General features: G+C 39.6%; 1 protein-coding gene and 1 long non-coding RNA gene across 3 annotated transcripts in view; one reads left to right on the top strand and one right to left on the bottom strand.

Annotated features, from left to right (window-relative positions):
- Positions 1–27,370, top strand: part of LOC142657109 (uncharacterized) — a 361,195-nt gene that overhangs the window by 48,443 nt on the left and 285,382 nt on the right. The gene's annotated exons all lie outside the window — the stretch shown is intronic.
- The window catches only part of BRINP2 (BMP/retinoic acid inducible neural specific 2), a 202,182-nt gene continuing 184,540 nt past the window's right edge, over positions 9,729–27,370 (bottom strand). For both annotated transcript variants that reach the window (XM_075833084.1, XM_075833085.1), the window contains one exon: positions 9,729–12,168. In XM_075833084.1, coding sequence (XP_075689199.1) covers positions 11,052–12,168 — 1,117 coding nt within the window. In that variant the 3' untranslated portion in view covers positions 9,729–11,051. The remainder of the gene's footprint in view (positions 12,169–27,370) is intronic.

The raw sequence follows: 27,370 nt of genomic DNA, 5'->3' as shown, positions 1-27,370 counted from the left end.
TATTACACGTACCAGTCACTACCACAGAACTTTTTTTTTCCATTAATAATTTTTCAAATAGATTTTTCGTTTAAATTAGGTGCATTTTCTTATTTTTTTTTTAGGTATATATCCTAAATATAAGTGTTACTTCCTGAAAAAATATTATAAAAAAATACCATCTAATAAATAAGAAATTAATCAAATACATATATCTGGCTGAATTTTTGCTTTGAATGTAGATCTACGAAATATTCATTCATATTCATGGGTGTATTCCGGTTCCATACAACCTCTAAGTTGTGCAGAAGAATATTAATGCCCCCGTAGCAGTCGTTGCGTCATGCATCCGATTTAATACAGAAGCAACAGAGATTGTTTTGCCCGAGTATTAAATTAACAAAACTGAAACAAATTTTCATTGGAAGTTTTGTCAAGCTCCAATCTTCTAACTGTTAGAATTAAAATTGAGCGAAACGTTTAAATTTCACTCTTAAGGTATGCAGGTATGTATACGTTTGTAGTAAATATGAGAGGTGGGGACACTTGGTTGCTCCTCATATTTACTGGCAGCCCAGTAAATTATGCTTGTCTGAAGGAGTAATAACTCAAGTATACACATTGATGTGACACGCAAAAGTGCATTGGGTAAGTGCAGTAAAGTGCTGACCTTCAGGCATGTGTGCATTTATCAGACCATTTTGGGGACCCAGAAGTGGACAAGTTCACACATGGAGCAGTAATAAAAAAAACAACTGAAATGCTGTGGTTATAGAGCACAGAAATGTAGCTATTTATTCAGCAGGGTGCTCTGCCATAGTCACAGAAGAAAAAAAAAGCCCTGGAATGCTTCAGGTACCAAATAAAAATGAAAGGGGTCCTCCCATTTCTCTAGATCATCTTTGAAATGTTTCTACACCTTGATTGGAGTCCATCTGGGGTCAATTTATTTGATTGGACATGATTTGGAAAGACACACCCGTGTCTATATAAGTTCTCACGGCTGACATTGCATATCAGAGCAAAGACCAAGCCAGGAGGAGAGAATTGTTTGGAGGTATAGATCTGTAGAAAGGTACAAAAATTCTGCTCAACTGAAACTTCCCAAGCACAGTGGTCTCCATAACTCTTAAATGGAAAAAGTTTAGTACAACAGGAATTTCAAACAAATGATCAGCAGAATACCACTAACAAGCAAGGAGGAACCAAATTGCTGAAGCAATGATTAAACCAGGGAGAGGTCCCTTTATACCCAGGATAAGCTTGGTGGATAATTACCTGCGCACTGGTCCTTTAAGAATAGGAATGTCAGTGGGTGGGCGCAGTAGGAAGTATAGGAGGAGAGCAGCGGCAATGGAGAGCGTGACCAACTTGGAGTGATCAAGGGGTGCAGCAGCGGCCAGAAGCCAGAGGATACTGTGACGAGGTAAGTATAAGGTGGCTGCGGGGAGGGTCGGCCATTACATATCCTAGCAACCGGAATACCCGTTTAACAATTTAAATACTTTAATCCCTGATGATGTATCACGTTTACCAGTGATACGGAAACACGTAGGATTACTCATTCAGCAAGCGGTCTCAGTACATTATACAATAAGGGGAGAGTTTGGTCTAGGGGTGGAACAACACTACTAATAGACCTTTCTCTGCTACTGACCACTTGTCTGAGCCTGTTATACTTGAATCTGGGCTTTAAGAGCTTATTTTAAGAAATTATCAATAAAACCTATATTTTAATCGTTCTAACCAGGCAGTAAATCTAGAAATTAAAGGAACGTAAGATTTATATCAGTGTGTATAGGCAAATTATCAAAGAACTAACATTCTGTTTTCACTTTGCCATTATGGGGTATTGAGTGCAGAATTATGGGAAGAAACTGTATTTTTGTTTTTCTTTTAGCATAACAAAATGTGAAAAAAACTGAAAGGGTCTGAAGACTTTCCGAATGCATTGTACATGACCCCATTATATCTAGAATATTACTCATTAAACCTCTCATTGCCTCCAAACTTCATTGTCACAACTTCCTCCATAGCAATTCACTCCTATAATTCCAATCTACTAACCTATAATCAGAAGTAATGAATTTTAATGTGTGAATTTTGACATTTAAAATATATTCTGACATTTATTAGGTTATGACATTAGTCATAACATTTACGCCTTTTCCTACTTGCCGCTTAGTCATTGATCAGGATCAGAATAAAACCCCAGTGTATCAGGTTTCTATGTTCTGATACTACTAGCGTTTCAGTGTAAAGAAAATATGTGAAATTCCAATTTTGCTGAATATCATTCACAGATGTTTATTTTTAACAAAGCCGAAGAAGAACGATACCAGGTGCTTCCATACAACATTTTGTTTTAATAGTGTAGACGGCAAAATTATTTACACCCCTGTAATCAGCACCTTACGCAGCCAACTTTTGCTTGATAACAGGGAAAAGATGCTTCCTGTGGTGCTTCAGAAGGCCGAGTTACATCGGCCTAGGGACCGGCCTGTGTTTAGACATTGTGCTGGTATACGCTGTTTAGAATAAATGCGGCCTAAATCAGTAATTGGTCAATTGCAAACTCACGCTGCACAGCCCAGTACCTATCCCTACATAGTCCCTGAATGCATAAACAGCAGCTGGAAGGGACCTATTAAAGAAAAAAACAATGATAGTAAGTCATTTATATGCCGCTGTCACTGCGTCCGTGCTGTCCGCTGCCTGCTCGGAGTAAATACAGCCTTGTGTTTATTAAAGTGGAATATAATCCACACAATGAGAACATTGCTTTCAAAATTGCAAGTAAGAGCATCCACTTATGGAATATGAATGTGGAATATCATTGTTTTATAATAAATGCCAGGAGATCTTTCATCCCAGTTTATGCTACGTGAATAAAAGGGGTGCCATATTGATCGTATGGCACATTTAGGGTATGTGCACAAGAGGCGGATTAGCTGCGTATTTTCTGCAATGGATTTTATTGTGGAAACTCCACAGCATATTACAGAAGCAGCAAAGCAGGTTGGATTTAAACAAATCTCATCCACACGCTGCGGAAAAAATCAGCTGAGAAAACGGGCATAAATTGACCCACGGTGCAGATTTTTTATCCGCAGAATAAATTGACAGTGTTGCACTTTGTTTTTCTCCATTGAGTTCAATGTTGCTCTTTTTGCAACGAAAATGCTGCGATTCCGCTGCAAAAAAACCACAAATTTCTTGGTTAGATTTAATAAAAAAGTCTAGCCAATCAGAGGAGGCTGTGCTTCATTGAGACCAGAGATGGGGAGCAGAGACGCATCTCTAAGGGAACGCCAGGGGAGGGAAGTATTGACTTTTTTTCTGCTCTATTTTCCGCGACGGCAATTCCAGCCAAATATTTGTACCACAATGTGGTGCGGTCCATCGCCCAGAATTCCCCACAGGGGTTCTATGTTGGATACGCTGCGTACTTTTCCGCAACGTACCCGACCTGTGTGAACACTTAACACTTCCACTACGATTCAGTTAGCAGAAGCAGGACTATTCCAAGTTAGGAACCAGTGTGGAATTGTCATAAGGGCCTGTATGCCTGCTGCCTGTACCTAGTTTAAGTTTGGGGCCAGAAGCCACCACATTTAATGAAAATCTAGCAACACTTTTTTTTTTCGAGATTACTCTTCTCAGCTAGTTTAGAGTGGACAAATCAGCTTTCCTGACATGTCTGTTGTTATTTCCAAATAAAGTAACAATGCTGTAGTATCGTTTCTTAGAAATCTGCATTGTGTCATTCCTTTGTTACTCCTCCTGGAAATGTATGTATAAATTAACAACTGGGCGTCACCATTTCTCTTGTCAAAGGGGTGTATCCTTACACACTCTGACACTGTCCAATCAGTGCTAGCAGTGTCAGGCTGTGTAGGAAAAACTCCTATTAACAAGGGAAACGGTAATACCAAGTTAGCAATTTATGCAAACATTTTCAGGAGGAATAACAGAGGGACGACATAATGCAAAGTTCTAAGAAAAGTTTCTTCATTATTTTCATACGGGGAATACAACTATTTAAAGATAAAACAAAAAAAAAACATGTCAGGAGAGTATTTAACTCAAAATAAACTGATCTATGACCTCAACATTAAATTGGTTGGTCATGCCCAGCAGAGTACTGGCTGGCACCGTACCATTGCAAGGCAACCTCCTGAACTGAATGTCTTTCGAAGAGGAAGCGTATATAAATCTATAACAATTTTCCATGTATGTACAGTATTACATATAGAAATCATGTCCAGCATTCAGCTGCTTGTTTTTTGCCTGTCTAAGTCAAACCCACCGTAATAAGCTTTTGGCAGCGAGTGAACAAGGTAGGCGGTTTTCCAGCTTTGGCAGACGGTTGAAAAAGGAAATTGTGATTTTGGCTGACAGAGTGATGTCTTCTTGGTTGATGATTAACAATCCACTAGTTAATGGTTTCACACAGTGAAAAAAATATGGTTGAGACAAAAATAACAAATTAGATAAGAATGAGTATTTGCTCTATTAATAGAGTGATCCATGGTGGAAATGAATGAATATTGCCCCACTTGGCGGCCGAGAATGAAAATTTACCCAAGGGGCTAAATAGTCCATCACCATAATTGTGAAGTAGCTTTCATTCTTCACTTTTGGGCATCATAACTGTATGACACATCGTGTTGTATGGATCCGTAATACAGCGCCCATAGAATTGTATGTGCCCATATTGTGCCGCCATGTACTTGCGGTTTTATACAGACGCACACGGAAGTTTTTTTTTTCCTCCAGATTCTGTATGAATTTTTGTAACATTCTCCATTGCAGGTACTTCTAGGGGAAAATGCAATGTCTCATGTGAAGGCGGCACACTCAGCGCCTGCCAGTCCTCAATGCAGAGCCATAGCCACATAGCAATGCAAACTCAGAGCTAGGGCGTGAAGTTGGTTGCAGCTTACCAATCTTCTCCATGCCAGGCAAATTAGAGCGCTAAATATGTGGCATTTACCAAATATGGATTCTGACACAAATAGAAGTCGTTATAGAAATCACTGATCTTGGATTATCCTATTCACTAAGCCGCAGGCTATCATAGAAAGCAGAATGTCATGTCCTACATGTAACCAGCTCTTAGTGGACATAAAGGGAACTTTATCATAAAAATAAGTTATCTCTATGGCAACGGTCATTCCAGCAGCAATACATGATGTCTATTATAAAGTGGACGCAGCTGGTCATGTCTGATATAATATGCTTTCAATTTACACAATGAGCATGTGGCCTAAACTATTTTCTTTGCAGGTTTTTTTTTAGAATAATCCCAGAATTCCAAAGAAATAAAAGTCCATACAGCCTAAAGTAATAATACAATTAGAGCATTGTATAAAGAATGAGGTTACCTTCTATTTGTATGTTCATGCTCGGGAATTTTTTAACCTTAGTGACGTAATGCACCTTCTCTTCAGACCCTCAGTAATTTATTTCCATTACATCGTATTTAATTCCACAGTTTTCCTTTTCCCTACCTGACTGCATATTGTATTGAACCAATAAAATTTTGGATGTTTAGAGAATCCATTTAAATACCTCATTATGGAGTTAATTGGGGGTGGTCCCGATTTCAGGAAACTCATCTAATAGCCAGAGAACCACTGTTACAAAGAACATCTCTTGTGCGTGTTGATCCGGTTTTTCTGTTTATTACTAGAACAGCCCACTGAGTTCAATGAAAACTGTGTAATGCATTATTACGCCTGTGGAGGCGCTGCAGAAAAATTAAATACTTGCTGCAGGATTCTTCAACAAATTACATCTGATTGCTGTGAGTCCTAGCAGCTGTACACTGTCTGAGCAGTTTATTGTCAGTGGAAACGTTTATCAAAAAATAAATTGTCCAAAGCAAACAACCCCTGTAAAGCACAAAAAAATAAAGCATATTTCTTGTCAGGGATAAGACTAATTTTCCTTGAGACTTTAGCATGGTTAGGATAAGGGTTTAGGCGCAAGCTATTTAAAGTATCACTCCAGCTATTTTTTTTCCTATATAGTGCAGCATAGGCTATTAGTAAAGAATAATATTTAGTTGATGTGCCATTTATGGGTTGTCTGCCATATTGGTTCCTTCTTCCCCTCTGATATGGTTCCCCTAATGCAGACTGCATTATGGTTATGGTTTTGAAGAGGCAGAGGGTGTGGAGTCTCATCACACTGCAGTTACTCTGCTCTGTGTCCTATATCAGTGCAGCAAGTGATAGATCAGTGACATAGATCTGCTCTCCCCTAACTGCAGAGTCTCAGTTTGTCCTATGTGATGCAGCTCAGCCTGTCTCCTGCTTGTGTCAGTATTTACACAGGAGACAGTGAGGAGCAGCATCTCATAGAAATACACTAGACTCTCGGCACACACCACTCACAGATCGTATAGACAGGCAGTGTGAGGTTTATAACTCTGCAGCTAATCATTGTAAGGACTCCCCTATTATATCACTGCACTCCTTGTCCCTTAGATAGGTCATAAATAATCTCTTCAGCAGCACTTTTTTCATGGGGAACATACAGAGGAACAAGGATGGTGGTTCTGGGTGGGGAGGGATGGGGTCTCAGAGCTGTCAGGAGGGATTTGATAGGTGATGATGTAATCCTGTAGTTCAGAGGAAGTCAGACACACAGGAGAAATAACCTCCTGTCTACACATGAGAGCATGGTCTATTCTGGTGGTCAAACTGAGATCACATGACACAGCTGCCCACAATGAAAGGGTTCAAAATGTATAGATGTAAATAAGCTGGAAGGAAACAAATGTCACTTCTAGAATATTGCTGGTGAGTTAGCATGATATGTGCAAAAAAACATTTGCCGTAGTGCTACTTTAAGCAAGAGATTAGAAGAGGCACCATTTCATTGTTTTGCAGTTCCCTCCTACTCCCTCCTTGCGATCTGGTTCCTATTCAAGTTTTGTTGCTATAAGACAATTATCAGAGCTAGTCATAACTATTCTTGCTGGAACATTTAGAATAAAAGTAATAATAATAATAATAATAATAATAAGTGTGTGAATCCAGTCAAATGATCTTCTGATGTGTCACAGTGGTGAAGTCTGTGATCTTGGACCATTACTGATATCTAGATGGAGATCTGTCAGGGAGACAGTCCCCTTTGAAAGGTTGTTACAATTGGTCCAAAATGTAAAAATACAAAGCTATTTTATTTACTTACCTGTCTCATTCCATTCCTGCCCCCCACCAATTTTGAATCGGTGTAATGATGAAACCTTCATAGTGACATCACTATAGAGGACTATTGCATCACCAACAGTTTGCAGGTAGACTTAAAGTTGAAAGCACAAAATGAAAATATGCCATGACCTCTTGTGTTTATTGTGTATATATTTTCAGCTGAGAAATATAAATCTATTAGGAGTGTACCGTATGTATGAACAGATGGTTAATCCAATGTTCCTCACCGTATGAAGTCTTTTCCAGCTCCTAAATGACTAAAACTGTGTTCAAGCAACAGATGCTAAGATGCCCAGCTGAACTGTAGGTCACCTCTCCTGTCTAACCATAGAAACTACTACACTGGGAAAGCTAAAGAGCCTGATGGAAGTGAGATGGCCTTCAGAAAATAATGGTGGTCATTTATAAAAGCCAGGATATAGCTGAACTTTAATTATTTTCTTTCCTGTAAAGGACACACAAAAATGTCAAGCAGGGTCTATGTGGCTTCTATGTTTCTATTTTCTTTTAAAAGGTCTCATGTATCTATCCTACACACATGGGAGATCTAGCGAACAGGGGGCAGAGCAAGTAGATTTTACAGTGACAGTCAACATTGAGGAAAAATTGGCAAATAATCCATAAAAGACCAATTTTGAGATATATATATACTAAATGGATCATAGCTATGATTTTTGTTAATTTTCATTTAACCCAACAGGAAGATTGGCCACGTTTTTGGGGCATCAGTTGCGGAACCCTCTCACACCTACGCCCGCTTTATTATGTCATGGTTTGTGTACCTGGAAGATTATGCACTAGACCGTGGCCAGGGAGTTTACAACTATTTAAATAACTTTTTACAATAATGACACTTTGCAATGACATTCTCCTAAATAAGTAGGAATGGGAACGGCTCTGTGTAATGGAGAGGTGACATTTTTTTTTATCTTAACTGATGAACAGTTCAGATTCTATGTTCTTTCATTTGAAGAAATCTTGCATTCTATGGAAACAACCCCTTGACTTCCAGGGCTGAGGTATGACATGTGTTACAATATATGAGGGCTCATTCAGACGAGCGTGTATCACATCCATGTGATGGCCTTTAAAACAACGGCCATCACACAGACTCATGTATTTCAATGGGGCCATTCACACGACCGTTGTTTCAACGGAGCGTGTGAAGGGTCCGTGAAAAAAAAAGACATATCCTATTTTACTGCATGTCACGTATTCCCTCCATAGACTTTAGTCCATTTTTCACGCCCAAGGTTGCTGACACTCATCTGAATGTAGCCTAAGATGCTTTTTGAAGTCTTTAAATCCAAGAAAAGCAGCACAATGGATGTAAGCCACAGGGATCTCAACCATCAAGTCTCAATGAAACTGAATAGAACAATAGCACTCCAGATTAGGTGAAATTAAGTGGATCCTTCATTACCTTATTTTGCAATATGGCAGCCAGGAGGGGATTGAGAATGATCTGGGTCCCTAGGCATTAATGGTCATGGGCCGCTTATCAACCACTATAGCCAGGATAGACTTGGGTAGAATTGCAATAGAAAAGCACTTATCAGTCATTTTTGGCAGTGTTGTATCTAAGTATGAGCTCTTTGGCATAGCTCTAATGACCAAATAGTTTGCTCCTGGTTTCCGCTCACAGAATTGAGCTTTTGTAGAGTTACATTGAGTGAGCTGAAATGGTGCGCCAAGGGTGAATAAAACATACACTTAATTTCCCTATATTTATGGGGCTACCATTCTTCTATTTCTATTATTTGTGAAATCTTTGGTGGAAATGACAGGACAAAAAATAATGTGCTACTTTCTGAACATTTACAGCTTTCAAAGCACAGTTACCAGATACAAGTTAATGTAGAATTAGTTTCTATGCAAGTTGAAAAAAAATATAAAGTGGTTGCCAGGGAAAGACTTTCAAGAACATTCCCTGTTTACAGTGGAGAAGAAACCAATGAGAAGCCCCACTCCAGTCAAATGAATGGGGAGTTAAGGAAAGGAAATCCTGAGTTCTCTCCTTCAGAGATCCATGGTTCCCATTTATTTCAATTGAGAGTGAGATTGCTCTCGATATCAGTGGGAGTCCCAGCTGTCGTACACACCGCCTGATGTTTATGTCTGATTCGAATGCAATAAAGGTTTTTCCATAGAAAACCTCTTTAATAAATCATTCTCAGTAAGAAGTAATGTATGGATATTTTATGTGGTGACCTCTCCAGAGTGTTTAAGGTGCTAGCTAAATAAACCAGAGGTCATATCTTTGAGTTAGTATCATGCAAGGCCAGTGTTCATGTATGATAAATATCGATCCATCGTAACAGACTAGACTTTCATTAATTCTATAACAGTCTTCTTCTCAAACTAAGAAAAACTATATAGACAGATTTCTTAAGATAAATATACCTTCTTAAGAAAATAGAAGGCGATAACAGGAAAATCAAAATGCACTAAGAAGGTCCTAAAATAACCTAAATGATTAATGTCTAGCAAGTGGGAAATGTCAATTGTAAAACATAAAGGCCTACAAAGCTTCCTTATCTTTATTGAGCCCTGTTTGAGATACAAATATTTGAAAACACATGGCCACAGGTAGGTTATAAATCACCTTATGGCACATTAAAACAAACGGACTTTACGTGCCAAATGGCTTAGAAAATAACCAATAATCTTTTGTCATGCTCAACAGTGCATAATTAGCTCAACCTGTGTCCATCGATAGAATGTATTTACTATATGCCAATACTGGCTCCTCTTGACCTTGAAGAAGCCATATTATCTCTCGGCTATACTTCAGACACTTATTTCAACATAGGCTGTATTCTTCAGACAGTCACTCAATAGGCCTCTGTTCCCCTGGTACAGATCTGCATTCATTACCAGGTCTACATACAACTTAAATATTACTAAATTGCATCGGGGACGACAATGCTCCCTTCTTGTGTTGTCTTTAGCCCATACACACAAAGGACCTGGATATTCATAATCACACACTAAACCTTGTGTCCACACAGACACACTCAGAATGTGTACTTATTTAAAACATCAACACACAGTTGTCACTGGAAAGTCTTATATTTTCTTGTGCTTTTTTGTCAGTTTTTGCAAATTTATGACCTTTATAATTAACGACTAAACTCCATTAACCCCCTTTGTACCAGATGAAGCACACACACTTGTAAATGTCACTGGTGACAGTAATAAGGCTTTTTAGGAGATACTTGTACTGTTAGGTACACTAACAGTTAGATATATATGTACCCAGAATATTCTTTTCTTTCTGAGTAGGTCATATACACTTAAATTTGACACTTTTTGAAAAAAAAAAAGAAAAAAAAATTCTTATACTACATTTTTGTGTTCTCTCTTTATGTGATTTTTTTTTTGTTTGGGTCATCTTGATACATCAAACTGTAAAATCTTTAAGTGGTCTCCAGTGATCATAGGTAGGGAATTAAGATGTACTGTATTTGATTTGTCAGTTCATCTGAATATGGCTTTGGCTGTGATATTTTATAGAGTTTTGTTGTCTTGATGGACCTATCACAGCTGACACTGGACACGGCACACATAGCTTTCCCTACTGCGCTGCACACACCGGAATTCATCAACATATCGCTTGAGATTGGGCATTATTCTTTTTGCCTGATTCAATTTATAAACTATTGACTAGGTTTAAAACCTGACATGTTTTCTTGGCATCCTTTTTCAAATTTAATCGTCTGTATGCACTTTTGTAACATGATAACAATATCTTGCAGACCCAAGAATACAGATGTGGTTTGAAGAATTGACTTCCTAAGTTATGGGTCTTATATATTGAAGGGGCAAATATATCCAATAGTTGAACTTCTAGCTGCAGAGCTTGGTTGTCTCATATGTGGAGCCATTGGGAAGTTGACTGCTAAGTAAAGCAAGTTGGGACTGTATTCTTCCCACCTCATTGCTGCTCATCTTCAGCCGGTGTCTCAGTAAGCAGCTAAAAAGATCCAGCTTACTGGCACCTGGTGGTGATAAGAAATTCACCCTCTTTCTCAACTCTTGCATTTCTAGCAGTGCCATTCCTCTGGACCCAGGTTGGTCTATTTGCTGCGCTAAGCCCCTCATGGCCTCTGGGTCAAAGGGTACACTGTAACCAAAAGCATGAAGACCATCAATACGCACATACTCAGGATCTTCTAATTTGTCATCCAAAGTCTGTTTGTCAGTCCATTCTGTTGAATCTTCCTCTCCTTCTTCTTCTTCCAAAGGACTGCTTCTCATGTAAAAGTGTACAGTCTCAAAAAATGACCGCCAGCGATGGCCTAGTATCAAAGTCCAATTCTGGCAACGGTCTCCTCCTTCCATGTCCCAAGTCTTCTCCCAGCTTGGATAACCTTGTTCTCCAGCAGGCAGCAGCCAGCTTTCTGAGTGACTCCCTCCAAAGGGATTCACATAAACGGTTACTTGGGGGTCTCTTGTCCCATTCCCGGCAAGACAGAGACGCATTGAAAGTCCTAGAAGTAGATGCAGCTGCCTGGGCCAGTGTTTGTTGCTCTTGCAGGTCAGAAGCATACGCTTCCTGCCCCCCATTTGAAACCACATGCCTAGCCGCAAGTCTCCAGAGATAAAGAAAGCTGGAGCTCTCAAGCGTCCATCCCGTTTAAGGAGCAAGTACTTCACTTCTAAGTCCTGCAAAGTACCTTCTGTCCCAAGGTAAGGTTCTGAGGACTCAGGCACTGAAGGCACACACAGGCCTTGAGCTGTTAATGTGTATCCAGGGTTGCAACTGGCACACTGGGCAGGGTGAATTGTTGAGCAGAGGGAACACAATGGGCCAGGTCCTTGTAAGCATGGAATGTTTCCCTGGCAGTTGGGATGCTGGAGAGTGCAGGTACAGCTGTGGGAAGCCTCCAGAAATGTGCCAGGCACAAGGGATGCACTGCAGTAGAGAAGGGACTGGATGTGGTGCCACCAATAAGAAACAGATCTGGAGGAAACAAATAAAATGTATTTATGATATTTAAAATGACATTGTACTTCGTGTGGATAATCATTTTACATGCACAGTATTCTAGAACCTGGTAGGCTTCAATTTTGGGACTTATAAATCAAACCTATTCCACATTTTTGTAAATCATGTACTGTATGTGTAATGTCAAGTTAAAAAAAAACAAGATACATTATACCAACAAACATTGCAGCTTATTTATTCTTCAGAAGATGGATAATATTTATTACATAAATACGGTTTATAGGATACAGTTGAGAGCAAACGTCATACATCAGATCAAAAACGTAATAATATGATAAACTAGTTAGTATCCTAAATATTTTTGCATTTTTCCACACTGTCCCCAATTTTTTTACCCCTGGAAAAAGTTGGTTCCACACTTTCTTGGAGTGGAACCAACTCTGTGTCTGAAATGTGTAATCCGAGCATCTATAGCTGCCATTTAATGTCCTTATCTGGCAGCTAGACACTTTCTTGGATATCTGGGCATGGTGAATGTATATGAACCAGAAATTCATGCATGTTATTTCCAGGAGGAACATAGCACAGAAGCAAGCTGTATGAGAAGATCTAGTGCACATACATTCATTGTGCATCATGCATCTTCTATAGCCCAATGGTTCTTGACCCTTGACCAATAACTTCAACATCCCTTGCCTTACATCAACACATACCAGATCCTAGCTAATATAATATCCTATATGTTCTATCTAAAGACCCATTTATATTCTGGGGCATGTAATACAGACATATAATAGCAGAATGAATGTAAATGTAACGTAAAATGTAACTCCTGGTTTCCATCATTTTAGCCCATATGTAAAAGCTAAATCATATCACTGGAAGAGAAGTGAACCGTTCAATGAGTTTACAATGTTCTGGCATTAACAAAACATTAATTCCTGAATATAACGCATATATCTGGATGGAATAATACACATGTCTGGGCTTATCACATTTTGAGCCCTAGGGTCTGTAATTAAAGAGAAATTAAGTTGGACCAGGCGCTTACGCTGTTGAGACCAGATGCCTGTGTCCAGCTTTCTCCTAACTCATACAGAGAGCTTTATTCATGAAAATTGTTGAGAAGACATACAGTGCCCGCCAAAGTGAATTTATGTGTTTACTCCAGTAATTAAAGTAGCTATGCCTCTTAAAGGTCAGTTTTGAGATAAATATAGCAGCCTGACTAATTAAATATAACAATGTTAACAGGAAAGGTTGCATTTCATTTAATTTCTTTGCAAATAAGGTGCAGATTCCGTTTTTCAGAGCTGTCTAAAATGAAAAGGTTGAGAAGCATTTAGATTAAAGAGATTAAAAAAAAATTCATGATTTATACCGGATGGTCCATGGTGGTTTCTCAGTTATGGCATGTAATATATCCATGTAATATAAATAATACAAATGATAGGAAGATGAATCAGAGAGTGACTTAATTGTTGATAAAGTTAGTATAGACGTGAGAGACCTCAATATAAAGCCAGACAAAGCCTCAAAATTTCCATAATCTCCCGTTACCTTTATCACATCATACCCAAAGGTATCATAGGAACTGAGGTGTGTGCATTAATTGGAAAAATCCACACGTTGTAGAGTTTAGATTTCCCTATGCCTACAGAACTGATATGTTGGCTTTCCGGGATCAAGGGGTTTACAAATTGGCCCTGCAGGAACACTGTTGAGGAAAGAAATTCTCTGGTGACGACCTTGTTGTTTCTTTGGCAGTTATGTAGCAGCAGGAACTTCTAAAGAAGCTTTTCAATGCTTACTTGACAAACAGTGCTAATATCTCAGCTTCTCAGACCCATGTGAATATGTCTTTAGGTGGGATTTGGGGGTCTTTTGTTCCTAATGAGGCCGTAACGACAGCCGTTCAAAGAACGTCTGTCGCGTGGCCGAGAATCCCTGTTGCGTGAATAGGGCCTTAGGAAAAATTTGCAACCCAGCTTCAAAAAAAAAAAAAAAAGTGGCTTAAGTTCAAAAATTATTTTTTTGTTACCCTGAAGAACACCTCTTTGGTCTGTCACATGAGACACAATTTCATGAGAAGGCAATTTTCCTATCAGGCAGATTTTGGAGTGTGAAGGTTCCCAGAGAAAACCTATGCGAACACAGGGAGAACATACAAAATTCCAGTAGACTCACGTGATCCTTGGTCAAATTAAAATTGAGGACCCCAGTGCTGCTAACCACTGGGCGTACATGTTTAATGGATAGAAAATAATAACATCCATATACCCTACTAGAGTTGTCTTGTTATACATTTTAAGTAATTTAGGAAACTTTAGAAAAAAATTATAATAATAATAAGAGGTATTTTATACATTGCTTTTTTTTCCTGCTCTTCTATCCTTCTCCCTATTTAAAATATAGACTATTTTTAGATGGTTTACACCCCATGTAATAGCAATACAAAAAAACCTCCCCGCCGTGTAACACATCTTCCTATTGAATTAACCACTGAGTCACCATGCTGCCCCTATTTCATGCAGATTCATATTATCCATTTGGATTATTTTTTCACAAATCCACTAGTTGTGTACCTTTCTTTACTCTTTCCATACTGAAGGTACTTTATGGTTCTGGTCATGAATATAAAATATATCACGCTCCCTGGATGATACTTGATAGCATTAGCAGCTGAGTTGTAAGTCACCTATTACACCAAGTAAATATACCAAGAAAATACATCTGCATGTGTAAAAAGAGTTTTACAGTAGAGCCTTGGGAAACATTTTTGGAGAGTAGGAATGGAATAATGTAAGGGCATGGTCAGACGTGGCGTATTTCTGCAGACACTGTCCGCATCAATGCCGCACATAATCTGCGTTGCAGATTCTGTTGCGGCTTTGCCTAAAATGTGCAGTAAATTGATGCGGATTAGCCGTTGCGTATTCAGGTGAAGAGTACTTCCTGCTGTCTTTTAAAACATTTCATCTCAGTCTGGCTATAGACCTCGAAAACACATAGGTCCAGCCAGAATGAAGAAATATCCTGTTCGTAAAACCAATACGCAACGCAACACACATAACATCTGCGGATTTCTTTGCGGAATTTTGAATCTCCATTGAAGTCAATGGAGAAATTCCGCAATAAGTCCGCAACAAGTCCGCTACACGTCCGCAACAGCTAGTGTATGCTGCGGACACCAAATTCCGCACCGCAGCCTTTGGTCCGCATGCAGAGTTTTCCGCCACGTCTGCACGAACTTAACTAAAAAGGTGTGGAAACCAATGGAGCAAATGTCCGCTGCGGATTTCCGCAGCGGACTGGCCGCAGCGGAATTCCAGAGCAATTCCGCCACGTCTGGCCATGCCCTAATAAGTTAACAAAATTACAATGTCACCATAAGGCCACGTTCAGATGTGGCGGAATTGCTGTTGAATTCGGCTGTGGACGATCCTCAGTTGAATTCCGCAGCAGACGTTTTTTACATTTGTTTCTCTACATTTTTAGGAAAGGTAATTCAGACATTGCAGTAAATAACTGTGTGGAAATTAGGCTGCGGTGCAAAATTTTCCCTCCGCAGCATGCTCATTACATTGCGGAGAGGAAGCGGAATTTCACTGCGGATTTCAGCCTTTGCAATGCATAAACTGAAATCTGTGGCAAATCCGCTGTGATATCTGCAATGTCTGAATTACCTGTCAAATATGCAAATGTTGGTGCAGATTTGTTGCGTAATTGCCCCGAATCTGCTCCAAAATTTTCAGCGGAAAAATTCTGCCACATGTGAACGTGGCCTAAGGGCACATTCAGACGTGGTGGAGTTGCCGTTGAATTCCGCTGTGGACAGTCCGCAGTGGAATTCTGCAGCAGCCATTTTTGACATTTGTTTCTATACATTTTTAGGAAAGTTAGTTCAGACGTGGCAGAAAATAACTGTGCGGAAATCAGGCTGCAGTGCAGAATCTTCCCTCCGCAGCATGCACATTACATTGCGGAGAAGAAGCGGAATTTCACTGCGGATTTCAGCCTTTGCAATGCAAAAACTTAAATCTGTGGCAAGTCCGCTGTGATATCTGCAATGTCTGAATTACCTGTCAAATGTGCCAATGTTGGTGCAGATTCGTTGCGTAATTGCCCCGAATCTGCACCAACATTTGTAGCGGAAAAATTCCGCCACGTCTGAACATGGCCTAACACTTTCAAAGAAGCTAGGTATGTCCCAAAATGGCCTTGTTCTAATGAGATTCTCAAGTAAATACATGAAACATATAAAAAAGAGAATTACGGGTTAGAGATGTGAAAACTTGTGTTAAAAGAATAAAAAAGTAAAACAGAATGTCTATGGTACGTGCAATCTGGTCAGCATGGGGCTCAGTGGTTAGCACTGTTGCATTGCAGCACTGGGGTTCTGGGTTTGAATCTGATCAAGGGCAACATCTGTATGACATTTTTATGTCCTCCTGGTGTTTGTGTGGGATTTTCCTCCCATCCTCCAAAAAAGACTGTTAGGTTGATTGATCTATAAAATTGGCATTGTGATATGTGTCTAGAACGAGTGTCAATCACTGATAATTACTGGTCGATTGGCATTTGTTTAAAGGCCCTTAACACAGGCTAATGTAAATTGTATGGGGGCGATCGTTTGGTCCCCATGCAGTTTACACAATGTTGGAACAACATCCCGTTTACACATGGAGATGTGCTGTTAAAGAGGCTCTGTCACCAGATTAGAAGTGCCTACATAATGTGATCGGCGCTGTAATGTAGATAACAGCAGTGGTTTTTATTTTGAAAAACGATCATTTTTGAGCAAGTTATGAGCAATTTTAGATTTATGCTAATTAGTTTCTTAAAGACCATCTGGGCGTGTTTTTACTTTTGACCAAGTGGGCGTTGTAAAGAAGTGTATGAGGCTGACCAATCAGTGACCAATCAGCCTCATACACTTCTCATTATTCCAGCCCAGCTTCTTTCACTGCACAATCACACTGGGCTGTGGATCATGCTGGGCTGGAACAATGAGAAGTGTATGACACTGATTGGTCGCTGATTGGTCAGCGTCATACACTCCTCTGTACAACGCCCACTTGGTCAAAAGTAAAAACACGCCTAGTTGGTCTTTAAGAAACGAATTAGCATTTATCTAAAATTGCTCATAACTTGCTCAAAAATTATCGTTTTTCAAAATAAAAACTACTGCTGTTCTCTACATTACAGCGCCGATCACATTATGTAGGAGATAGGGCAATTATAATCTGGTGACAGAGGATTTTTAGGGCAACATAAAAGGTGAAATCAGCCAACGAACAAGCATTTTGCAGGGCAATGATCGGGAACGTGCGTTCTTACCTATGCTCAGTCGCTGTACATTGGCTCATGTAAATGGCCCTTAAGTTAGGAAAGTTATATTGTGAGCCCCATTGGAAACAGGGACTGATGTGAATGTTGGGAAAAAGTGCCGCTAAATGCGACTAAGCTGCAATACCAGTCACAACCTATGGACATTAGTGGTGCTGTTTCTGGTGAAAAAAAAAATAGAAGACTTTTCTTCTATTCTTATACAACCTTATCTTATATTTTAAGTGTATCTGTTTCATTACAAAAGGAGGTCTTGTGTCTGAGAAGTACATTTATATTTTGAGTCTTGTCATTTATTTTTTTTTGTATAAATGTGCCAGCTCTTATTCTACTGACCTTACATGTTTTGCCTTTATTCTATTCTGTGTTTTCAGATTTTATTTCTTCTTCCATGTCTTTATGGGTCTGTTCATTCCATTTTAAGCCTGATATTCTTTCTCCAATCTCCTAGGCTCAGTATCCATGAAAATACTAATAAAAAAGTAATATTTCTCAGACAGCTTTAAAGGGCATAAATTCGCCTCTTTTATCTTGTGCCACAGAACGCATGGAATTAGTGACCTCACTGGTGTCAGCATTTTCCACAAAAGCTCAGAGTTAAACATTCTAAGCTCAAAATCAAACCCTGACTTTTACTGACACTGAAAGATGACAGCAACAAATAGACATGGACTTAGTTGTATTATCCATAGTAACAGAGATTTAGCTGCAAAAAAATTGCTGCTGTATCTTTTTCTACAGAGCCATTAACGTTTGTCTGAAGCAGCCGTCCTTTGATAAAGCCGCATACATATTTAAAAATAAACCTCTCATATCAATTACCCTGACACGGATTCTCATTTGTTGGGGAAAAAGAAGTTATTCCTGTTAGAAGTCGGTCGCCCAACTTTTCTCATACAAAGCCAGCTTCACTATGGTTTGAAGGAGCATTAAACAGGACCGAAATCATTCACACGTATGAGTAAGTCCTCACGCACATGAACGTATTACGCCAAGTTTTACCGAGTCATTAGATGCCACCTATATTATAGAAGAACTGCAGTGTATGGCCGTATGATTTCGACTTCATGCAGAGGTTTTTTTTGTGAGATTCTGCATGTACAGAAAAAAAGATTGTGGCATGCTTCATCAGACACCATATTACAAAGATATTCTCCCTTAAATACATAAATACATTCCTTGTAGTGGAGAATATCTAAGTAACATGCCACAATACAAAGAACCATACGGCATCACATGAGTTGCCTATGGGACTGTAATAGGGACTGGCATAGAATCCATGTGCCTCACTATGGCATAAAGGGGTTATGTGGGGACGGAAAAGTATTAGCAGTGTACTCACTGCAGTATGACAGTACATTTCGTTCCCCTATCGCACTGATTATGAGATTTGAATAGATTTTTTTATAGCGCTGGCGAGGGACCGGAAGTTTACCGGCACAGTCTTTCTTCATGGTGACACGACTCTTCGTCATGTGACCGATCCCTCTGTACTCTATGTAATCGTTGTAGCAGTAGTACAGCGATTACAATAAAGAAGGCTGTGCCACTAGACTTCCGGTCCCCCGCCAGCGATATAAAAATCTAATAAAATCTCATAATCAGCACAACGGGGGAACAGAATGTATATTAGCGAGTACTCACATACTGCAGTGAGTACACTGCTAATACTTTTTAATCCCCAGATAACCACCTTTTAACATTTTTGGCGTTTGTCATAACTGGGGATATATGAGGTAAAGTAGTGTTCATGCAAGTGGACAGAGATTTTTCTGAATTTATACTGAGTCATTCCATTGAAGAACAGCCTGAAATGGTTTCTTACAGCAGGTACGAAGCTAGGCTTCCCTTTACTCAGGCAAAAGATTCAGTTTGGGTCTCATCCCTCACAAAGAAAAATATAACTTTTTGAGCTTTCTTTTTCTACAAACCCAAAAAGAATAAGAAAAGCCATTGGTCAGTCATATCGTTGTGCTGATATAATAGTTCCAATCACATAATCACAGTGAAGATAAACTGGAGAACTCCGTTTTGATATGCAGGTTTTCTTTGGAAGAGGGCAAAAATAAGGTTTGTAACTTTTCAGCCTAAACACACAGCGTTTATCAAACCCTATTGCCGCTGGATGAGAGGGGTATATGGTGCTCGAAGCTGTAGTAAGCTGCATGTAATACCAGCGGCGGGCGCCCGTCAATAGAGTTTGATAAAGGCCATGTGTTAAGATCGAAACTTTACAAACCTTATTTTTGCACTCTTCCAAATAAAACCTGCATATCAAAACTGAGTGTTATAGTTTATTTGAACAATATTGATGGGGTGTGAACCCTACCTACAGCACCCGGAATATACACAGGGTGCCACAGATAATATTTGCATATTCACAGAAGTGTCCATAAAACAGAGCAACATTGCAGGACCTGACACGATGCAGGACCTGGGGCAGGAAGTGACGTCACAGCGTGATCTCTGGAGAACACGCTGTGTGTCTGTGCACTGCCAGAAGCTGGGTGTTAACGAAGAGAAGTGGATGATGCTGATTCGTCAGCATCATACACCTCTATTCACAACGCCCAGCTAGTAAAACAAGTAAAAACGCCCAGATGTTACACACATAATACACGCCCAGTTGTACTTAACTTTAAACATGCCCAGTTGTACTTAAGAAAGGCTCATTTGCATAAATATAAAAATGCTCATAACTTGGCCAAAAATGCTCGTTTTTGAAAAAAAACAAAACGTTACTGTAATCTACATTGCAGCGCCGATCTGCTGCAATACGAGATAGGGGTTTGAAAATCTGGTGACAGAGCCTCTTTATCCAATACTTACAAGGAACAATAGATTATATTCAACTATTTTCAGAACAAATAGAGATAAGTCTTCAGATGTAGTATACTCTCTACAGGATAATATGGATTGAGGTTGTGCCTGCAAGATCATGTTATACAAAGTAGAATTCTGATATTTTTTATCACTTCTAGAGCTACATAAATGTCAAGGATAGACACAACAATGGACAATCCAGCAGAAACTAGGGGAAAAAAGAGTCCAAGGTTAGCATGTCAGCTGAAGCTGAATAGATACATTAATGGAACTCTTCTATCCTCTCGTGATTCACTCATCATCCTAAATGGACTTATCACACAATCTCTTGTTTGAACCACTTAGTATATAGCTCTAATAGAGTAGATAAAACAGACAGAAAACACCAAAAATGTGACAAAAATATATTTTTGGGTGTGGAAAAATCATCCCCCATGATGGAATATTGTTGTATTATAGCAGCAATTACTATTGTTGCAGCAGAAGATATGATGATTACATTTTTGCATTGCCCAACATGGCGACTAATTGTTTCAATTGCTATAAAAGAAGCAATAATGAGTAACAACCGAGAATTGATTTTATATACATTTCCAATTAATTGAACTGAGAAAACAGATTTCACTCGATCCAAAATAATTGGGTTGTTACACAAATATACCAAAGAGGCAGAGCATGTGGCTTCTATGGGGCTCTTAGAGAAAGGGGCCCCAGCCATGGTCGGCACCATCCCCTTTGCTACTGGGCAACGAGAAACTACGCTCTCCAGAGGAACTTTTATTGTTAGCAAGCAGGGTTGTGGAGAATTGGCTGAGGAGTCTAGGAAAGGGTGTGAAGGGGAACATACACCAGGTACTTGTGTCCTGGGGGCCAAATCCAAGCACCATAATGGGGGATTCAACTCATCTTTGCAATTGGGCTCCCTTTTTTTCATGTACGCCACTGTACAGTTTAAAAGAATTATAATAAAACTCAAGTCCAGGATTATCTTTAGTGTTATAGGACATTAAAAATTATTCTTCATGTGGTGAAATTTGGTATTTTTAAATATCCTATTTCTTACATAAACCTCACTTACTCGCTTACATCTTAAACTAAAGTAAAGTAATATAATTAGGCCCAGTTCACACAGAGATTTTTGACACTTTTTTTGACGCGGAAACCGCAAATGCCTCCCATTGATTTCAATTGGAGGTTGGCGCATTTTTTCCCCGCGAACGGTAAAAAACGCTTGTGGGAAAAACAAGCGACAAGCCCCATCTTCGGGCGTTTATGCCTCTGACCTTCCATTGACATCAATGGGAGGCAGAGAAAGCGTATTTCGCAGAGTTTTTGCCCGTGGCGCTCAATGGCCGCGAGTGAAAAACTCAGCGAAAAATGGGGCAAACGGCGTGCAGGCAGATCAAAATCTGCCTCAAAGTTCCAAACGGAATTTTGAGGGAGAATTTTCTGCCTGCAAAAAATTCTGTGTGAGCCTAAGGGTATGTTCAGATGCTAGACTAAAAACGTCTGAAAATACGGAGCTGTTTTCAGGTGAAAACAGCTCCTGATTTTATGGTCGTTTTTGGCGCTGTTTTTCAACGGAGTCAATGAAAAACGCCTCCAAAAACGTCCCAAGAAAGGTCCTGCACTTCTTTTGACGAGCCGTCATTTTACGCTCCGTATTTTGACAGCAGCGCGTAAAATTACGGCTCGTGGGAACAGAACATCGTAAAACCCATTGCAAGCAATGGGCAGATGTTTGTAGGCGTAATGGAGCCGTTTTTTCAGGCGTAATTCGTGGCTAAACGCCTGAATTACGTCTGAAACCACTGCGTGTGAACATACCCTAATAGTGACTAAAGAGTTATGTTTACGATATATATACTGTTATATTATTTGTACCTCAATACAAGTTTGATGTTTATTGATTTCACATCTATTCATGAATCTCCTATCCGAGGACTCCATTGTGTTTATGACCCCATTAAGGTATGTGAGCATGAATTAACCCCTTACTTTTCCAGAAAGTTTGGTCTATAAAACATCATCTGTGACTGTTTTATAAGTTATGATCACCGTTCGCTTCTAATATATTCTCTTGGGAGTATACCGTAGAATGAAGCACTTTTTAGTGCTCTGTTGAACAAGGAGTTTTAATTAAGAATTCTAGAGGATTTGCGTGACTTTAAGCTAGTCTATGGGTTGAAAGTTTTAACCCATCAGAGCGTGTAAGGTCACATGACAGGCAAGTCAGCTGTAAAGCAAGGGTTTACTTTCTCAGTCTGAGGGTTACTACTTGAAGGTGCAAAAAAACTAAATGTGGCCATGACATGGTCGGATACTGTTCTTCTTCAATGCTTCATGGTATTTTAGACAGAACATGTGAAAAAACAAACACCCTGCATTTCATGACATCTTGCCCGACCTCCACATAAATACAGATGTGTCCATCCTTACTTTTGCTTGAATTTGGTTAAGGACTCCAATTTCTCATTAAACAAATTCAATACAATATCGCGACATGCTAGCAAAAACCTTGACAGTCTGTAATTCACATCACAACTACTGGGTGGCCACATTCAAATGCCAGTCTTCGCTTTCTAATCCTCTGGAGTGGAGTAAGATGAGATGTCTCTTAATAAATCTGTTGTATCTTTCCGCTTGTCGTGCGCTACAATTTTGCGGTGGTGCGCTATTTATTCCCCCCTTGTTGGATGTAAAATAAAAAAAAGTGATACTCACCTCACCACTCCTCTTCATTTGTCCCTTCCGGGTCCCCTCAGCATGCTGCGACTCATACAAGGATCTGACATCGCGTAGCGTCAGGGCTTTATATGCAGCGCAGCACTCAACGTTCTGAGTGCTTCATCATATACAATGTGCTAACATTGCGTCAGTATGTTGTATGAGCCCCAGCCGGTAATGAGAGCCTGAGAGGGACCCAGGGGGGACAGCGGTAGTATATTTTTTTATTGTCTGATGGGGGGATAGTCCGATCTGTGGGGCAAAGAAGTACAAGGCGCAGCACAGACCCCTATCTATGTAAAAATACAATGTGATTACTCCGTAATGACGCACTAGACTGACACAGAGCTCACGTAACTGTAACACGTGCACTGCTGTATTGCGTTACTGACATCTGTCTCTTCACAATTTATTGACTTCATTGCCAACATTTTCTTGAATACATTGGATGACTACACTTTTGAACATTTCTTTTTCCCAGAATTCACTTGTTGTCTTGCTCCGTTTCAGCTATTTACCAGCTCCTCTTTAAAGGTGAGGGTGATTACATAATTAAGCTGTAATTAATCCTGAATGTAATTGTGACTGCCATGATGATGTATCCCATACAGTAGGGGTGTCTCAAGGGAAATGCTTCTTTCTTAGAAAGGTCAAAGGGATTTAAGTTTTTCTTAAAAAAAAGAATTTGGAGAGCAATTAAGCGCTGAAAAAAATACATTGAAGAGCATCTAACATCCAATCTGCTGTATTCAACGGAATGCGTCGTATACTGAACATATGCTTAATGGATCAGCAAAAAGGTGAGATGTTGTTATTTTCATCTGCCTACCCATAATCCTTTGCCATTGCTACTATATAAAATACAACTTCTATTTTTTTCCTCCCGGTGTTGTACGTATGTGTTTTCAGTAAAAAACATTTAATCTATTGACAAAAAAAAATCCTCATTATATGTGTTCTAAGAAAAAAGGTCACTGATATAAACCAACTTTACTCTATCCGCCACTATTACAGCACTTAGTACTTTGTGGTAACAGTGAACAGTTACTTTGAAAGTCTTTCTAACAACCGTTTTAACAACCGTAAATTGAGACGTGGGAGTTACTTCTTTTTCTTGGTACCATTTCTCTTGTGTGTTTTTTTGTTTTTCATGTTGCGCATTCTCTTATCTTGTTTTTATAGTAGTGATTTTAGTATAGATATACACAAAGGTTGCTTGACATCGTTAATGTTACCATGTATAGGAACAAATTTGCCGGCTCTAAATCTACATTGCAGAATCGGTGATACCTCTGCCTAAATATTCCTGATGTTATGTAGTATATTATAGTCATCAGAATAGAGGTCTTTTTGTATCTACAAGTCTATATTTCCCCTAAATGTAAAACACTCTAGTAAAATGTACAATTTTTATCACTTTTTCTATAGTATGCAACTTCATTCAAAACTAATATAGAATAAAGTGTAGATTTAATCTTAAAGGGATGTCTGTTGTTTAGACACCCATTTACAAATACCCTATTAAAGAATTTTGAGCTAATAAACGGGGTCCCACAGTTGGACATCCATTAATTGGCTAGAGTAGCTGTAACGCCGGAGCTATGCACTCGTTGGCGTACTACCTCTCCCAGGAAGCACAGCTGCCAGGTTACCTTTGGTACTCGCTGTACGGTTCCTGGATCTCCACACTGCCGTGCACGTGCACTTCGTTCCGCTGCTGCTGTTGCTGGGTCTGCTCATAGGGCCCGCGCGCGCTCACTGCCTACATCTTATAGGGCCAGCACGTGCACCCAAATCCATCCAAGAACAGACCACAGATTTCAATGGGCACCATGTAATGCTTCATTTTTCCTGTGGTGGTGCTGCAGGGGAATTAAACACATGCTGCCAGCATTCCCTGCAGATTACAGCTGATCCCAGTAGCAGGATAATGTGTAATGAGCTTATATTTGGGGGACCATTGTAACAAAAAGGTAGTGTAAAGAGAGAACAACCCCACTCTTTTGTTTTGCAACATTTCACAATTTTCTTTTCTTTTTAGTAATAAGTAACTTTGTAAATATTTTGTTTTATTTTTAGGTCATTCCTACACGGATGCATATTCCAGGCTTATTTCTGGACTGCAAAATTGTCAAATTATGCTCCAAAATATGCCTTGAAACACCTGAAAACACTTTACCATTGTTTTCAATGGTTAACTCCTTAGTGACCGCCCATAGGTGTTTTATGGCGGCCACTAACGGGATTTATTCTGATGAAGTAGCCCTGTTACGGCGCTGCATCAGAATAAATAAACAGCGCCGGGAGCAGTTAAATCTGCCTGGGTGGGCTGGGAGCATACCTGCTCGAACCTCGAATGGGAGAGATCACTATCAGTATCGATCTCACGCATTTAACCCCTCAGATGAAGCTCTCAATAGCGAGCGCCGCATCTTAGTTGTTTGGGGGAGAGAGAGGGAGCTCCCTCTCTCACCCCACTGGCATCCTGCAATAGATTTCAGGGTACCGGTGGTTTCTATGGCAGCCGGGGCCTACCAAAGGCCCCTGATCTGCCTCTACTTAATGCCTGCTAGGCCATGCCAGAGGCCTAGCAGATGACTGTCTGTTTTACACAGACAGGCAGAAATACACTGCAAGTATTACAGTGTATTATAAAAGCGATCGGATGATCACATAGTGAGTCCCCTAGTGGGATTAATAAAAAAGTTAAAAAATGTTAAATAAAGTTAATAATAAATAAATAAGTAAAAAAAAAAAAAAAAAGAAAAAAACAATTTTCTCCCTTACAAACTGCTTTATTATTATTATTATTATTATTAATAAAAAAAAAAAGTTTACAATTACAAGGCCAAAAATAGGCTGGTAATTAAGGGTTTAAATGCTGGGTACTGCATACAAGGCATTATTTTTTTAGGCAGATTTTGACCATTTCCTATGGACAATTTCAAAACCGCTTTTAAGAAACACTTCAAAAACATTTGGCAAATCTGCCTCAAAAACACCTGGCTTTCAGGTGATGTCTTCAGAGGCCATAAAAAATGGCTGTAAAAATGTAAGAAGAAAGCCTACAAACTTCTGCCCATTGATTTCAATGGGAAAAACGGCGTTCCGTTCCCACGGGGAGTTTTTAAAAACGGCTGCATAAAAAAAAGCCTCGTAAAAAGAAGTGCATGCCACTTCTTGAGCCATTGTTCATTGACTCAATAGAAAAACAGCTACAAAAACGTCCGTAATAAAACACTGCAAAAAACGCAAGTTGCTTAAACAATGGCTGAAAATCGGAGTATTTTCAGCCGTTTTTTGTCAAGCGTGTGAACATACCCTTATCCTGAAGCCGTGGGAACATATCCTAAGGTAGAAATAACCACATGACAGTCCACATGCACCCAGACAACTTTGAATGTTAGCTTCTCCTGAAATGTTTTAAATTAATTTCAATGGATTTGACAGCTCAGTAGAGCACCTTTATGAAAATATAGTAAGACATGTAATATTTAATTAAAACATATTTAAGCTTTTTAATGGTCCACATTGAGTAACACCTCTACTAGAAATATTGAACAATAACAGCGAATAAATTCCCTATGGTACAATTTTTTTATATAATCTTCGTAAATCATTCCCTTTAGTATTCGGAACATTCTGATAATATTCAGGGCTTATGTACACAGTCTTATTACATGTCTGTGCTGGATGGATTAATAATATGGCGTCTATAGACTGTTATGAGCCCATACCGTAAGGCTGGGTTCATACGACCATGTTACGTCCGTAATGGACGGAACGTATTTCGGCCGCAAGTCCCGGACCGAACACACTGCAGGGAGCCGGACTCCTAGTATCATAGTTATGTACGACACTAGGAGTCCCTGCCTCGCTGCCGGACAACTGTCCCGTACTGTAATCATGTTTTCAGTACGGGACAGTTGTCCTGCAGCGAGGCAGGGACTCCTAGCATCGTACATAACTATGATGGTAGGAGCCCGGCTCCCTGCAGTGTGTTCGTTCGGGACTTGCGGCCGAAATACGTCCGTCCATTACAGACTGAACATGCTCGTGTGAACCCAGCCTAACTCTGTGTTCCTCTAATTTTATGCGGAGGCACACAAAGGTTTTTGAGAAAATAATTCATGAAATGCTTCATCGCATTACGGAGGAATTCATCTCTGGTAGAATTGCTACAAGGGCAGAATTTGGTGACTCATAAAGGTGCAGCTCTTCAGAAAAGATGCCACTGGGGATAAATACTGGCCCTTTTTTCTACAGCGTTAGCCCCTGCGTTTTTTAAGAAAATATTTGTCACCATCTGCTGTGGAAG

Source organism: Rhinoderma darwinii, chromosome 7 (genome assembly GCF_050947455.1).
Source record: "Rhinoderma darwinii isolate aRhiDar2 chromosome 7, aRhiDar2.hap1, whole genome shotgun sequence".
NCBI lineage: Eukaryota > Metazoa > Chordata > Amphibia > Anura > Rhinodermatidae > Rhinoderma > Rhinoderma darwinii.
Note: the sequence above shows the minus strand (reverse complement) of the source record. Positions and strands in the feature narration are given on the sequence as shown.